Here is a 17350-nt window from a genome sequence, read left to right as displayed (position 1 = left end):
AATGTTTTCCTTGGACTTTTAATAGAGTAACCTTGCATATTCCTCCTCTTCCCCCTCACACTTCCCCAGCCTTTGAGCAACAGGAATAGTTAGCAAGGGAATCATACATACTGTTAGTAAGGAAGGCATGCTCTGAAGGTTACCAGTACCTCTCCTTGTCCTGTTCCACCACTGAAACAAAGGCTCTCAAGCCTCACAAAAAAGAAGGTGGAAACAGAGGTTGGCTCTGTCACACTGAGAGCCAGAAACGGATGGAAACAAGTCTGGAAATAGAAGTCTTGAACCCCGCAAGGAAATGGACATCAAAGTTGGTGATAAAATGTTTCAAGTTTTATCTCTTCACTTAGGGAAGCCTCTCTCACACCAGTACTAGGTTCTGGCCACTACAGCCAGGAGTGAAGTTCTGTTTAAGCAAGATACTTCATCAGAAAAAAGATGCCATCCCAGCCTCCCAAACAGCTTTTAAACATCAGTAAGACTCTCCCAAAGGACCTATCCACAAAGGAACCATCACTGCCCTCTTGGTAGGACTGTGTGTGTGTGTAGGTGCACAGAGGTAGAGAGGCAAGGTTGACAAGGATCATCGACCAAAGTGCCTAGATATCTCCACATTGACAAAATCCAATCTCCACAGTTTAAAGGAAAAACTATTGTTATAAAAACAGAAGCATTTTTATTTCAGTCCTGTTGAGGAAGTGAGAGGGACAGAACACACAAAATGAGGGGAGGGGGTCTCTTTATTCACACACGACATCAGGACCAACTACACGGAACAATACCCATTTCCACCCCTCCCCCCAACTCCTACGTGGGGTCCAAGGCCCGCTGAGATTAGATGGTACAAGAATTAAGACACTATTGGCACAGTACAATGGCCAATGCACCGAAAGATGGAGAAGATAATTTCTCAGGAAGCATAGCCTGGGGCCTCAGCTGCTTCCCCAAAGGAGAGGGAATGAGAAAACTTTGGCTCAGCAGGAAGGCGGTTGGCAAAAATCAGGGTTACCCTAGCTGGACTCTGCAGGGCAGAAACTGCAGGCTGAAGGGAGTCAAGACGTTTATCCAGTCCATGCTGTTCTCTGCTTCCTCCAAGGCCTCTTCTCCTCAGGCTTGAGCTTAGTGAGAGCTGGCCTGGTTCTCCTCTTCATTTTTGAAAGCTGGGGAGTAAGTGCTTATTCTACCCTTCCTACATCTAGGCTACTTCATTACTACATTCTTGGCTCTAGAGAGACAGAAGCCAACTAATAAGGCCGGCTCCCTTTGTGAAAGTCGGCTTAAAAGAGCCCTTTGGTTGGCAAAACTGCCCCTGCAAAGGTTTTTCTGAGCCTGCCCCCTGTAACTCTCCTCAAATGTGTTCAGACTCACCTTCAACTGTGTAAGATGTGGACTGAAAATATTTGGTCTCTCTAGTTGGGTTATAAATTCCATCTTTGACTGGAGATGAGGATTAGAGAGACAGTAGGTAATGGCAGGTGGAAGGACTGGGGGAAAGCAAGGCAATTTAATCTACATTGGATCGCAGAGTCAAACCTCTGGATTATGAATAGAGTCATTTAAAGACCCATAGAAGAAAGGGAGATTCTCTGACACAGTATGAAAAAGTGAAAAATATTACAGAGACAATCTCACAATTCCCACAGACCATAAGGGAATGTGTCCAAAACAAAAGAAAAAAAACAAAAACCAAAAAACAAAAAACCAAAAAACTCAACAATACTGAGTGAGCAAGCAGAGTCCAGTCCTCTATCTTAAATCTGAATAAAATTAACTCATTCAGTTAATACTGCTTCAAGTACAATCATGAAGACACTTGGAATTGTAGATTTACACCAAAACAAAGAATAGGATCAAGGAGCCTATCATCATAAGCCCAGACACCATTCCTTTTAAAAGTCATCCAGAAAATGTCTCTGAGGACTTGAACTGAAGGTGACATTCATCATCTCCTCTCAATACAATATCCTTCCAGGACAGTCTGGTGAATTAAGACGCCTGTTTTAAGTTTAGGAAAGTGAAGAAGGGAAGAGCACTGAGATTTGGAAAAGCTAGCAGCGAAAGCCAGAAGCGAGGTTAAGGTCCTTGTGGCATCCAGAACTGGGGGTAGAAGAATGGAGAAGGGAAGGGAAATAGGTGGTGGGTTCCTGCTGTCCTTTGGCTTCATATCCTTCCCCTGCCTCCCATTTCCCCCAACAGCTCACGCAGCTATTGGCCTCCTAGAGGGGATGTAATGCCCAGACCAACTTTTTATTGAGCTTATGCAGCTAACAGACTTGTAAACAGTGCCAACTGACAAAAGGTTTGCTGAATATTACAGCTTGTGTCCACTAAACACACCTCTCTCTAAGATTAAAAACAAAAATCCAAAGTAAACAAATACTGAGAGAGAGGATGGAGTGACACATCTCGAGTCTTCCAGGAAGGCAAAAGAAGAAAACGCCACATGGTTTGGTCCCAGGCGTTCACCGTGCCTAGAGCGCTGCTGCTGCCACCAGTCTCCCCTCCCTGCCAGTGGCTGAGTAGAGGTGAGGGAGAAGGGTCATCGTGGGCCTGCTGCAAATACAGCATTTGCTGGTGTTGACACCCTCCTTGGCTGTGGCGGCAGACTGCTGTGTCAGGAGCCCGTTTCCTGGGAGTAGCAGAGGGAGCCCAGGTCCTCAAGGCAGCCTGAGATGGCAGCTCATACACCTCAGTGGGGGTACCGTGCCCCTTTTCTCCAGTGCAGTTCAGCATTGAGGTCGTCTATTCCCAGTCGGCGGTGATAAAACCTGAGCTGTTTTCCTTGCAGGTTCCCCCTCCCTCCCCCAACTTGCGGGGAGTAGTGGGAGGGGATGGGGGAAGATCACTGAGGGGGCAGGGGAATCCCCCGGGGATCAGTGACCTGACCCTCTTGCAGGTTCTTCACCAGTTGTGCAAGCCAGCGTTTGGTGGTGGTGTCATCTTTTAGCACCTGGGCGAAGGTCGTATCCTTCAGCTGGTCAGGGAGACACTGCCTGAGTGCTTCACGTGCCCTACATCAAAAACAAACCAACCAGGGAGACCAAACAAATAAACCCACATTGGGGGACAGGAAAGAGCCCTTTTCTTAGATATAAATATATAGAATCCTGGGAATCTATGGCTCTGTCAAGTACTTTAAGAAGCCATTAAAATTCTCTAAAGCTTATATTAGACATAGGCTTAGAGACCTCCAGGATCTGTTGTCTGTAAACATTTTCAGAATGTTTTCCCTACATTGAACTTTGTGACAAAGCAAATAGAATAAAATGATGCAACAATTTACTTCAAACTACTTTCTGATTTATTACAGTTGTCGAAATACTCATGTTAAAAATATATGGGTGACAGTAAACAAAACATTCCAAAATCAGAACATTAACGGGATATGACCTGATTCATAAAAATTTGTGTCTTTCCAAAAACAGCTTCAGTTTTATGTTAAAACTCTTAAGAGATGAGCAGTAAAACTACTGTAAAGTTATTATCAGATGAACTTTCAAATATTTCATTTTCTTTAAAATATTACCAGTAAAAGTCAAATCTGAAAACTCATAAAGGTAAATTAACTATTTATAAGGCTGTTTTTTTTTTTTTTTAAGTTATGGCTTTTGTACTTAGCCTAGTTTCTTTTACAAGGAGAGTTTTAAATAAATGTATTTTCAAACTTGGTGAAGTCAGGAACCACTAAAGAACAGGAGAAAATGGTCAAAGAAATACTTAGGGCTTAAATAACCTCAGTGGCAGAAGTTCACATTAATCAAGTTATCCCCATTCCTAGGAACATGGAAATCATCCCATTATGTGATTTAGCAGAATATGAGCAAGTGGCTTTCAGCATAAATTATGGATTTACAAAGCAAAGAGGTCAAATTTTTCTAAAATGCACTGTATCTACAATGTATGATTTCTGGCACAAAGAAGTAGGTAAAATAATTAGCTCAAGCACTTTACAGGAATCAAGAGGAGAACTAGAGATACAATTCAATAGCCTTCTGGGCTTGCTCCTTTCTTAAGAGATCTTTGAAAATATACTTTTCTTTCTGACCGCCGAGAGTAGAACAGAAAGCTCAAACCACAGTAGTAATGGATCATGAGATTCACTGTCTGAACTCTCGGGAATTTTAGAGTAGGGTACACAGTTTTGGTGGGGAGACAACACTCTGATGGATTTTCAAATTTAGCATTTCAGATTTTGAAAGAAATTAATCAAGGTCTGTCTCAGACGAGCTAAATTAGTTTTATCCCTTCCCTGTCCTAAAGATATAGAAGCCATGACATGAGACGGGGCAGACACTTATCAGAGTTTATTTCCCCGAAGTCCTATACATTCTATAAATGTTTACCTGGGGTTATCTGAGAGTCGAAGGTAACATCTTACTACATGCTTCAGCAAACGGGCGGAAGGTTCTTTGGATAGCTGCAGGACCATCTTACCCTGTTTCCCCCAAAACAAAGTGGGGTAGGAAAGAACATACAAAACACAGAATAACCCTAGTTGGTTTCAGAGACCAGATATTGCGAGAACTGTTATACAAGGTTTCATGGTTGTTGTTTCCTGTTGGGAGACTGAAGTAGCTCAGTGTTGACTGCAAAGAAACTAAGTTGTGTGATCAGAAGCCCTGGTGGTCCAGTGGTTAAGAATCCTCCTTGCAATGCAGGGGGACTCGGGATCAATCCCTGGTTGGGGAACTAAGATCCCACATATCCTGGGGCAACTAAGCCTACACAACTACTGAGCCTGTGCGCTCTAAAGCCCAGGTGTCACAACTAGAAAGAAGCCTACGCACTCCAACAGAAGATCCCCCTTGCCACAGCTAAGATCCAACATGGCCAAATAAATAAAAAAGGTAAAGGAAAGAACTCACCAAGATCATGGCGACATGGGAGAAACGCTCATATGTCTGACATATATAAGCCAAACCAGTGTCATCTAAGAGGATCTTCTGGAGGATAAATGTGGCAACCTGGAGTAAAACAAAATTAGGGAGTCTAAAACATTGCTCAGACTTGTCTTCCAACTGTCTACTCCTCCCCTAGGAATAACCATGAAGCAGAAAACTAAGAAAATACCCTTGCATTCTAGATAACTTAATTATGACAACTTATGTACAGTACAAAAAAATTAATAAATATTACCATATTCAACATTATGTGCCAGAATTTTTCCTAAAGCTGTAACATTCCTTATCTTATTTTCACAAAAACCTATGAGGTAGGTACCATTGTTATTTTACTTAAAAAGAGAAGGTAATTATCAGAGTCTTAAAAACAGGTTTTCTTATTGAACACCTATGTGCCAGGTATAACTGTTTTTTTTTTTTTTTCAGGTATAACTGTTAATCAATCAATAACTTGCCAGGTTAAGATCCCAAGCAACAAAGTGACTAAATCAGAGTTGAGATCCAAACCTAGTTAAACACAGAGCCTCCTACTTTTCCATGGGCCAAGATGATTTCAGAAAGGCAGCCATGCCTCAACTCTTCCAAATGAGTTAGGTAAGATTTTTCCTCTTCTTAAAAAGACCGTTAAGAAAATAAGATTTTTAAGCCTCCCTTCAAAAACTTCCAACAGTAATAAAGAATACACTCCATTTAAGCTCAATTTAAGCTCATTAACTTTTACACAGATGGGGTTAAAAAAGTTTTAATTCAATTCAAATGATTATTATAAATGATTCTCTTCCTTAGCTGCTCATCAGAATCAACTGTGGGACTTGTTTGTTTTATTTTACTGTTTTACTGGTGTATAACATTGTGGTTAGCTAAATAATGGTCCCCAAACATATCCAGGTCGTAATCACTAAACCCTGGGGATGCTACTTCATAAGGCAAAAGGTACTTTTGCAGATGTGACTGTTAAGAATTTTGGGGGGATTAACCATCTTGGATGATCCAGGTGGGCCCTAAAGGTCATTATTGCAAGGGTTCTTATAAAAGGGAAGTGGAGGGAGATGTGACCGTAACAAAGGTGACGTGACAGATGCAGAGATTTGAACATGGTACACCGCGTCTGTCAAGACGGAAGAGGGAAGAATAGCCAAGATGTGCAATCCTAAAAGCTGAAAAAGGCAGTTCACCTGCCAATGCAGGAGACACGGGTTTGATCCTTGATCTGGGAAGATCCCACATTTCTCAGAGCAACTGGGCCCATGTACAACTACTGAGCCTGTGCCCTGTAGCCCAGGAGCCTCAACTATCGAAGCTTAAGCCCTAGAGTCCATGCTCTGCAACGAGAGAAACCACTGCAATGAGAAGTCTGCACACTAAAACTAAAGAGGAGCCCCGTTCGCCACAACTAGAGAAAGCCCGTGTAGCAACAAAGACCCAGCACAACAAAAAATAAACAAATAAAGTCATATATATATATAAAGAAAGCTGAAAAAAAGCAAGGGAAGAGATTCACTCCTAGAGTCTCCAGAAGCAATGCCATCCTTACCAGCACCCTGACTTAAGCTGGTTAAACTCATTTACGGTTTCTGGCTTCCAGAACCATAAGAGAATAAACTGGTGGTGTTTTAAGCCACCAAGCTCGTGGCAATTTTTTATAGCACCAATAAGAAAATCAAACAAACATATACACAATAAAATGTGTTAAGTGTACTAATCTTAAGTGTATTTTGATTTTTACCTATTCCACATCTGTGAACCACAACCAGATTAAAATACAGAACATTAGGAAGTTGGGATTTACATAAACACAATACTATAAGCTGACTCATTAGAAAAGACCCTGATGCTGGGAAAGATTGAAGGGAGGAGGAAAAGGGGACTACAGAGGATGAGATGGTTGGATGGCACCACGACTCAATGGAAATGAGTGTGAGCAAGCTCTGGGAGATGGTGAAGGTCAGGGAAGTCTGGCACGCTGCAGTCCATGGAGTTGCAAAGAGTCAGACACAACTGAGTGACTGAACAACAACAATATAAACAGATAACCAACAAGGACCAATTGTATAGCATAGGGAACTATACTCAGTATCTTGTAATAATCTACAGTGGAAGAGAGTATGTATCTATATATTCTATATACTTCAATAAAAATAAAATAATGGTCATACAGTATGAACTCATATGTGCCTGGCTTCTTTCATCTGACGTAATATCACCTATGCTGCATGTATCAACAGTTCATTCTTAACTACTGTGTAGTTTATTTTGCAAATATATTACAGTTTACCTTTCATGAGCAAAAGTGCCATAAACACTCCTATACATGTTCTGATGCCCATAAGAGCTCATTTTCTGGGTATGTGTGTGTGCGCCATGTGCCTTGTGGGACTTTAGTTTCTCGACCAGGGATCGGATCTGGGCCCTTGGCAGTGAAAGCATGGGGTCCTAACCGCCAAGGAATTCTGTAGAGCTCATTTTTCTTGGGTATATATGCAGGAGTGGGACTGCTGAGTCATAGGGTAGACTTATGTTTATAGTGGGTACCACTGAACAGCTTTCCAAAAGAACATACTATACACTTACCCAGAGGGATTTAAAAAAACAAAAAACAAACAAAAAAAAACACACAAATGTCCATACTGTATCATTCTGGATAACGGTTCAGTAGGTCAGAGATGGAACCTGGACACTGATGTTTTTAAAACACTTGACAGGTGATCATGTCACACAGCCTTGATTGAGAACCTCTGTTTTACCTGATGCCTACTATGGCAAGGCCTGAGACTAAGGATTTGTACATGAAAAGTGAACACGACAAGGTCTTTGCCTGCATGGAGCAAAAGAAGACAGACATGCCAGAAACTGACTACAAACCATGTACTAAGGCAGGATAGGAGCAGCATTCTAATTGAAGTGTAAAGGTCGATGGGAACTTCCAAACATCAAGGATGAATTAATTTTAGTAATAGGCAAGGAATGAAAACAGGGGGAGGGATCGTTAGGATGGGGGCTCCTGGAAGAAATGTCAAAAAAGAAGAAATGAATCTTTTTCTGTCCCAGCCGTAAGAAGCCAACTTGAAAAACACCTATTGACAGGCAACTATGAATTTAAAAACAACAGAATACAGTTGTAACCATTCCAATCCTGTCCCAGAAATCCACTGAAATTAATAAAATAAATTAAGGAAGAAATGAGAAAAGAAAAGGATGAACACAAATCACATGTCACTTATCCTTTGTGTGTTTAGTAGAAAGTTGAAGGCAGAGGTATAAATCCTCTCTAAAACACACACCCTAGACTGGCAGGCTGGGTGGAAAAGTATTCAGAGGCAAAACACTTGACTTAAAAACAGCCAACTTCAGCTTATAACATCTCTCTTTCCATCCATTATTTTTAAACAAACAGCAATCCTGGTCAGAAAGACTCCCACAGGGAAACTTTTATAGAGACATAACCCAAGAAACGGTAGCAAGTAATACTTATCTGCATTTTCAAGGAAACTAAAGCAAATATGAACTTTGAAAAACATTTTTAAAAAGTTAAAAGAAAATACAAAATTCAAAGAAGAGCTGAAACAACAGGAGAACTGAGAAGCAGAGACTAGAGGGAAAAAATTAATACAAAATTAAAACTGCTACATGTATACATAAAATATTTATAGAAAGATTCTACAAGAAAGTAATAATACTGGTTACTACTGAGAAGAACTGAGAGGTAAGGTAGAAGACTTACATTTATTTGCTTGTATACCCACTTGTAGTAGCATATGAATTTTTACTTTATTTGTACTGCATATTCACAACAAACAAACTTTAAATCATTACATCTGCTTATATCCAACTCAGCAATACTTACCTAATTAAAAATTAAAGTGAGCAGTCAATGTGACCAGATATACTTTAGAAGCAGAGGTTAGATACTGCTAAAAATAGCAACATGGAAAAGTAGCCTTGAGAAAAATCACATTATATGAAATTAAATATAGAAAGTAATTAGAGGGTGAGAAGAGACACATGAAAAATAGACAATACAGCATAACCGATGTTGCTTAAGCAAGAGGCCAAAACAAAGCGGAAACTATAAACATTAACAGCGACAAAAAAGACACAATGAGTAGGCTCTTTCAGAAAAAAATCTGACAAGGAAAATATTAGGCTGACTCAAGATTTCACAACATTCAGTACCAGAAGACAACATGGCTATGATAATGGAGTTCTGAGAGGGAAAACAGAGGTAAGAATTCTATAACCAGTTACATTATCATCCATGGTTAAAACACAAAGCAGGCAGAAGCTCAAGTATATATATATACATACTTGATTATGTATAAAGAATGTCTAGAAAAATATACCTGTGGAGTCAGAAGGGGGTTCAGATAAAAGGGAGAAATTTAATGTTTAACTTGATATTCTTCTGATGGTTCTAGGTTCTTAAATCATCATTATATAACAATTTTTATTCAAAAGAGAAAAAAACATTCATGAAGGGAGGCAGAAAAAGATAACTCAACAGTGAAGTAGTACTCCAACAGTCAACACAACATAGAATCTAATTAAGATAAAAACACACACCGTTTTAGAAAGTTCACTTCCAGATTCCATAATTCGCAAACACAAAGGGATAATTTCTGTTGTCAATAGAAAGTTGATTACTTCTTGCTCATCTGTTTTCACCAGAGCCCCTAAAGAAAATATGGACAAACAAAATTACTTCAGAGTCAGGGTTTCCAACTAAAATTGTTCATCAGTCTAGTTGTGGAACTTAAATAACATACAACACAAACTGTGGTTTATATGTCAGAGAATCAGATTCAAACCCTGGCTTAAAAAAAAAAGGGAGCAAGAAAAGCACAGGTTGACTGTTGACACTAAAAGATCAGGTACAAAATTTGTTCCATCACATAGTTAGCATCAGTTTAGCTACTTAAATAATTGTTCTATCACTTTGGTAGACAATCACACAATAATATCACCATCTCTTCTCCATGTACTTTAGGTAAGAGAGAATTCTTGTTGTCATTGTTGTCTTAGTTTCTTAATCATGTTGGACTCTGAGACCCCGTACACCATATGCCACCAGGCTCCTCTGTCCACGTGATTTCCCAGGCAAGAATACTGGAGTGGGTTGCCACTTCCTTCTCCAGGGGATCTTCCTGATACAGGGATCAAATCTGCATCTCCTGCACTGGCAGATGGATTCTGTGCCCCTGAGCCACCAGGGCAAAGTAGTGAGGTATTAGTTGTTCAGTTGTGTCCAACCCTTTGTGACCCGGTGGACTGTATAGCCTTCCAGGCCCCTCTGTCCATGGAATTCTTCAGGCAAGAAAACTGAAGTGAGTTGTTATTCCTTTCTCCAGGGGATTCTTCCACCCCAGGGATTGAACCCAGGTCTCCTACATTGCAGGAAGATTCTTTACGGTCTCAGCCACCAGGGAAGCCCTGGTGAGAAAAGTTCTATATCAGTATTAAAGCATACTCTCAGGTACAAAGAAACAATGCCCTCTGAATCCTACTCACAATAGGTACGAATGACTTCCTGGTTATTTAATTGCCCCCCTTTCCCCAAAAAGCAAAACACTGTAGGGCATACCTAAACAAGAAACACATACCTAGATTCTCATGCTGGTTCCACCAAAGTTTGATAAAGTTACCTTCACTTTGCAAGCCTCTGCTATTTTAATTCACAAGAGCTAGACAAGTAATTTCCAAAATTATCCCAATTCTACTACTCTGCTGGTTTCTAAACTGACACTACTGACCAGATGACAGACACAATTCAGTGATATCCTCTCCATTCTGTATACAGGAAGGCAAAGTCCCATTAAACAAATTACTTCCCTGAGTGGTTCAATGCTCCGCTAGCTTTTATATCAAAGGCCTTAGTCTGGACCTGTAATAACTATAGTCAATTACTTCAGAAGAAAGTGATATCATTTGCTTTAACCACAACTGGCAATCTATAAACACTACATCTTTAAACAGCACAAACCATAACTAACTAATATGGCCTACAACAGATGTCAAATTACTATCTCATTTAGACTTTTTACATATGGGTCTAAAATCCATCTTGAATTAATTTTGTATAGAGTACAAGATATGGGTCATGGTTCATTGCTTTACATACGAATATCCAATTGTTCTACCACAATTTATTGAAAAGACTATCCTTTCTTCACTAAACTCTCTTTGTGTCTTTGTCAAAAATCCAATTGACCTGATTTGTGTGGGTCTATTTCTGTACTCTCCACTCTGCTCTCTAAGTCCTTATTTTCTCCAACACCACAATATCTTGACTTTTGTAGCTTTCCAGTAGATCTGGAAATTAGGTAGACTGTATCTTCCAACTTTATATCCTTCTTTTTAAAAAATGGATATTCTAGTTTATTTGCCTTTTCAGATACAATCTTAGGATCACCAAGGGCTTCTCTTGTGGCTCAGCTGGTAAAGAATCTGCCTGCAATGCGGGAGACCTGGATTTGATCCCTGGGTTGGAAAAATCCCCTGGAGAAGGGAAAGGCTACACTCAGCCTAGAGAATTCCACGGCTCACAAAGAGACACGACTGAGAGACTTTCACTAGGATCACCAATTTCTATTAAAAGCTTCTACTGGAATTTTGTTAGAATTGCTCTAAAACTATACATCATTTGTGGGCAGAATGACATCGTTAATATTGAATCATTGATATACCAATTGATAAACATGGTTTATCTCTAAATTTATTTAGGTTTTCTTCGATTTCTTTTATCATTGCTTTATAGTTTGTAACTACAGACTTTGCACATATTTATACCCAAGTTTTTCAAATATTTTGGTAAAATTTCAATTTCTATTTAGCTCAAGCATACCAAAATATGACTAACTTTTATGTACTAACTCTGTATCCTACAACCTTATTAAGTTCACCAGTACTAGTAGCTTTTTTCTGTCGATTCTTCAACACAGGTTGTCTATGAATAGACAATCTTATTTTTTCGTCTTTTAAAAAAATTTTAACTGAAGTATAGCTGCTATGCAATAATACTATCTACCATATTGTCGCAAGTTTCTGCATCTATGTTCATCAGGGATGCTGGCCTATAATCTTTTTCTGCTTTCATTATGAGAGTATTGCTGGCTTCATCAAGAGTTGAGAAGCCCCCTCTGCACATTCTGGAAAAGTCTTACACATTTTTTCTTTTTAAGTGCACTTTAGCAGACTGTATTTTTCAAAGAATTTGCCATTTCACGCAGGTGGTCAAATTTATGGACAGAGTTATTAGCAGTATTATCTTATTATCCTTTTGTCTGAGGAGTCTTACACAATGTATCCCCTTCCATTTATCACATTTGCAATTTGTGTCTTTTTTTTTTCTCATCTGTCTGGTTAGAGGTTTATTAATTTCATTGTTTTTTTTTCAACAAAAAATTGGAGATGGATGAAATGGGTGAAGGTGGTCAGAAGGTATAAACTTCCAGTTACAGGGTAAGTAAGATCCAGAGATATAATGTATAGCATGGTGACTACAGTGACAATACTGTAGTCTATGTCTGAAGGCTGCTGAGAGAAATCTTAAGTTAGAGATCTTAAAAAGTTCTTCTCACAAGGGGAAAAAAAGTGTAACTATGTCATGATGGATGTTAACTAAACTTACTGTAGTGGTCACTTTGCAATATATACATATACCAAATCATTATATTGTATATCAAAAACTAATACAGTGTTTCTGTCATGTCTCAATAAAAAAACACCTGGTATTAGTTTCACTGATTTCATCTATTGATTTTCTGTTCCCATTTTTATTGATATCTATCTAGTCTTTATTATTTCCTTCCTTATGTTTGCTCTGCTTAAATTTGCTCCTTTTTCTAATTTCTTAAAGAAAAGCTTAGCTCACTGATTGAAGACCTCTTTCTTTCTTTCTAGTATAAGCATTTAATGATATAAATTTTCCTCTAAGCTCTGCTTAAATCTGGATCCTACAAATTTTGATATTTTGTATTTTTATTTTTACTCAGTTTCAGCTATTTTCTAATTTATGCTATATATCACTTCATTTATATTCAAACTGATCTGATAAGCCTTGAACTGTAGGAAAGAGTCTAGGCACAAACATTCACCTTCTGCTTGTTCTTTCAAATGACTTAGGAGAAACTGAGTTTCTAAAAATATATGCAAGGATAGACAACTACCTTAATACTATCCAACTATTTTTTTTCACACCTCCCCACTATCAACGTTTATCCTAACATAAATGCATCATCCAACCACAGCAGTAGGATGATCTGAATTAGAATAATGAACATAAATGTTTCCTTTGGCTAGGATCATGCTGATGTTTCAAAGCCTACATGAGAAGTTTTTATATCTTAAAAGCAGAAAAGAATATACTGGCAAAAAAGTTTCTAATTAGAGGACTTCTTAGGAGAAGATGTAAAAAAACCATAACATTCATAACAGATACTCCTTAAAATTAGAATAAAATGTTTTTGAGAAATACCAAACTTTCAAATTATACTTTCTAATTCATGGTTTACAATCGTAAGGACGAAAGACAGGTTCAATATAAAGATAATAATTTAACAAAACAAAGTTTCTATAATTGATGTTCTTATTACTTGGTTATTATGTCAAGCAAAAACTATGAGAAAAAGACACTGAAAAAACGGAGGGCAATGAGTCTGAGATGTGAAATAGCTAATATATAATTTTCTTGAGTAAAAAATATTTTAGATACATGTCTAGTAATAAATGCATATGAAAAAATTAACTTGAACATGCAAAAATTCAACAAGGTAAAACAGAAGGTAAATCCCTGGAATTAGGGGAGAACAGCCTAGAAGTGAGAAAGATGAAAAATCAAATGAAAATAACAAACTCAAACTCTTATTCCTGTAATTATATTCTTTGTTGATTAATGCTCTTTTACTTTACTTTTCCTACAATTAATAAACATTTCTACATACACAGTGAATTTAATCCCAAATGTTAGGCCTCACAGCCTTACACTCAGAATGGTACTTGTTAAGAAAACCCATGTTCTTGATATTCATTTATTAGTAAAAACTGTTTTATTAGACTCAACCCCAAAGACAAAAATAAACAATAGGTAAACAAAAGCTATAAAAGACCAGACAAAACACCTAAGCCAAGACTACTATTATGAATGATGATGATTCCAGGCTTGCAGAAGGATCCTAATAACTTACCAATAACTCCAAGACTGGTTAGCCGAAGATACTCAAAGGGTCGTGTTTTGCTGACAGTGTGCAAAAAGGGGTATAAAAAAAGTGGGATGTGTGCTGCAAGAAATGCTGACCTGAAAGAAAAAAAGAATTGCATTCTGAGCCTAGAGCTAATTTCTAAGGATTCTGAACATTCAAATTCCCAGGTGGTTAATTTTGTAAGGCCTTTAACATTGCTTGACTGAGAAATCTCTAGGGAAGACGGTTACTGGTCTTTAATTTAGTCCAGTGGTTCTCAGCTGGGGTAATTTTGACCCCCTCGGTCATGTGGCAGTATCTGGAGATATTTTTAGTTGTCACAGCTGAAGTGACTGACATCTACTGGGCAGAGGCTGGGATGCTGCTAAAAATTTTACAGTGCATAGGACAGTCCCCTGTTTTCCCCCTTCTCCTACCACAAAGACTTTATCCAGCCCAAAATGTCAACAGTGTCAAGGCTGAAAAACCCTAGCCTAGACCAATGGTTAAAGGAACACAAAATTTCCCCTGAAACCAGTACCAAGTACTTAAAAACTGATAAAATATCCAACTGCAAATTTTAAATATAGGTCATAAAATGTACTTAAGTGCACAAGAGATTCTCCTATATGTCTTCTCTTACCTAATTTATGAATGAATAACAATATTAATAATATTCACAGGTACAAGCTGACAAAACCTTATAAACCAAGACAACAAAATAAAGCAGCCACTATCAAGGTTTTATCTGTTACACTTAAATACACTTCTTTGTTAGAGCTTTCAGATAAACCAAGTATCCTAAAAACACTTTTATCTGCAGCCAGTATGTTCAGCAACTAATACGCAATCAGTCTATTACTTTATATAATTTGTAACAGTTACACCTTACAGGAGAGTCAATATCCCAAAATTTTTACTAAATACTGTTTTATTTTTCTTAAGTACTTAAAAATAATTTTCTTAGCAAAGTTTCTAATGTTCCAAAAGGTCAGTGCCAATCCAGCACTCAGATTTTATAAGGAAAACTTGACAAAGAGAGGAAAGGCTTTAATAAGATGACTATTAAGCACCTTAAGGCCATAAAAGCCACAGAGCAGATTTCTGAACAGAATCTCCCCTTTCTTAATTTGTCAGATACAGCAGTAAGGCAAATATTTCTCAACTTGCACATCAATTCTCATTTATGACAGATGTTGACTAGAATCCTGTGTTCAAAAAGGTTCTGAAACCAAATCTGGCTTACTATGTGAGAATTCCTACTAAATACCATGCACTGTGCCTCATGCATGGCATAGTGATGCCTACCATGGATTCGGGAGCAAGTAGTAGCTGTATACCTGACTTTTCCTGAGAGGTGATCGCCACTCCTTTAAAGTTCCTTACTACCAACAGGCAAAAAGTAAATGAGACAAGGGAATATTATTCAGCCTTAAAAAGGAAGGAAATTCTGACATATCCAATATACTGGTGAACCTTGAGGACATTATGTTAAGTGAAATAAGCCAACCACAAAAAAGCAAATACTATATGACTCCATTTATAATGAGGTATTCAGAATAGTCAAAATCATAGACAGAAAGAAGAACAGTGGTTACCAGAACCTAGGGGACAGGGGGATGGGAAGTTATTATTTAATGGGTATAGAGTTTCAGTTTTACAGGATGAATAGAATTACAGAAATGGATGCTGGTGACAGTGGCACATTATTAATGTGTTGTTTTTTTTTTTACAGACCCCATGGACTAGCCTATTGGGCTCCTCCGTCCATAGGATTTTCCAGGCAACAGTACTGGAGTGGGTTGCCATTTCCTTCTCCATATTAATGTATTTAAAACTACTGAACTGAACACTTAAAATCAGGACTTCCCTAGTGGTCCAGTGGTTAAGAATCTGCCTTGTAATGCAGGGGATGTGGGTTCGATCCCTGGTTGGGGAACTAAGATACCACATGCTGCAGGACAATTGGGCTCATGTGCCACAACTATTGAGCCTGTATGCCACAACTAGAGAGAAGCCTGCAAGCCACAATGAAAATTTTGCATGTTGCAACTAAACCCAACACAGCCAAAAATGAATAAATAAAAATAAAATAAAATGGTTCAAATAATATATTTTATGTTATTTATATTTTATCACAATTTTAAAAATCAATTATAAAAGAACATGTTACTATGGTTGATGCATGTTGATGTTTGGCAGAAACCAACACAATATTGTAAAGCAATTATCCTTCAATTAAAAAAAAAAAAACATGTTAAATAGTACCATATTGCCACTACACCAAAATCTGGTGAAATTAGAAACCAGAAATTCTTCAGGAAAAAAAAAAGTAGGAGTCCTGAAGATCCACACCCACACAGGTGCACCCTCCTGCAAGCCCCTCCTCTCATCATTCAGAAGAAGTTTAGGACCACATTCAATACAAACCTCTACCCTCACATCCATCCAAAGTATTTACCTGGTTTCTGGGTGTGATGCCACACATTGCAGTAATGCTAGGGCATTGCAAACTCTGTTAGACTGGTGTGCTGTCAAGGTGGGTGGGTTGATAGATGGATAAATATTTACAATTTCCTAAAAAATGGAAATCAACACCATATGAGCACGGAATAACTTTAATTCCCATGGTATGAAGGCCAACAATTTTAATTTTGTATACCCTATAAGAACAGAACCATCAAACAGGGGGCAGAAATAAACAATATTCCTTTCATCACAAATATACCTGACTGAGACTATTTGAAACATATTATCCCTAGGAAGATTTCTAAGGAGGGAACTGTGGTTACCCACACTTTTCCCTATATTCTGCATCATCTGTTGAGGCTTTCACTTGAGGGACACCCCTCCTCCCACCTTTGTCAACACCCTATTTAGGTTGTAGTGATGAGACAGTTGGCCAGAAAATGTCAATAAATCAACCACTTTAACTCATAAAGAAGTTTCTGTTTCGTCATGTAGCAAGTGCAAAAAGGATGAGATAAGAAAGTATGTACATGTGTGGGGATATGTACAAACAGCAGAGAACATATGTACTCTCTGTCAAAAGGTGATGATTTGCTGAACACAATTCCATTTATCTTAACTGTAAAATTTTTATGCAGAAAATGTTCCCATAAGAAAGACTAGTTTCCTGGGTACATGCAGTACAGACAGAATATGAATTTACTCAACAGATTTTAAATATTAATCTAATTATTAGGGATGTGGACAATACTTTAAAAGATGATCATATCTTGGTTCTTAGGACTACATCGTATCAATTTATTCCATGGA

General features: G+C 38.2%; 1 protein-coding gene across 2 annotated transcripts in view; it reads right to left on the bottom strand.

The window, feature by feature from the left end:
• Positions 1-650: 650 nt before the first annotated feature.
• Positions 651-17350, bottom strand: part of CNOT9 (CCR4-NOT transcription complex subunit 9) — a 31359-nt gene continuing 14659 nt past the window's right edge. For both annotated transcript variants that reach the window (XM_069578353.1, XM_069578354.1), the window contains exons 3-8: positions 16533-16648; positions 14078-14187; positions 9459-9568; positions 4863-4961; positions 4341-4432; positions 651-3008 (exon numbers count right to left, since the gene is read on the bottom strand). In XM_069578353.1, coding sequence (XP_069434454.1) covers positions 2840-3008; positions 4341-4432; positions 4863-4961; positions 9459-9568; positions 14078-14187; positions 16533-16648 — 696 coding nt within the window. In that variant the 3' untranslated portion in view covers positions 651-2839. The remainder of the gene's footprint in view (positions 3009-4340; positions 4433-4862; positions 4962-9458; positions 9569-14077; positions 14188-16532; positions 16649-17350) is intronic.

The sequence above is a fragment of the Ovis canadensis genome, chromosome 2 (assembly GCF_042477335.2).
Source record: "Ovis canadensis isolate MfBH-ARS-UI-01 breed Bighorn chromosome 2, ARS-UI_OviCan_v2, whole genome shotgun sequence".
Taxonomy (NCBI): Eukaryota; Metazoa; Chordata; class Mammalia; order Artiodactyla; family Bovidae; genus Ovis; species Ovis canadensis.
Note: the sequence above shows the minus strand (reverse complement) of the source record. Positions and strands in the feature narration are given on the sequence as shown.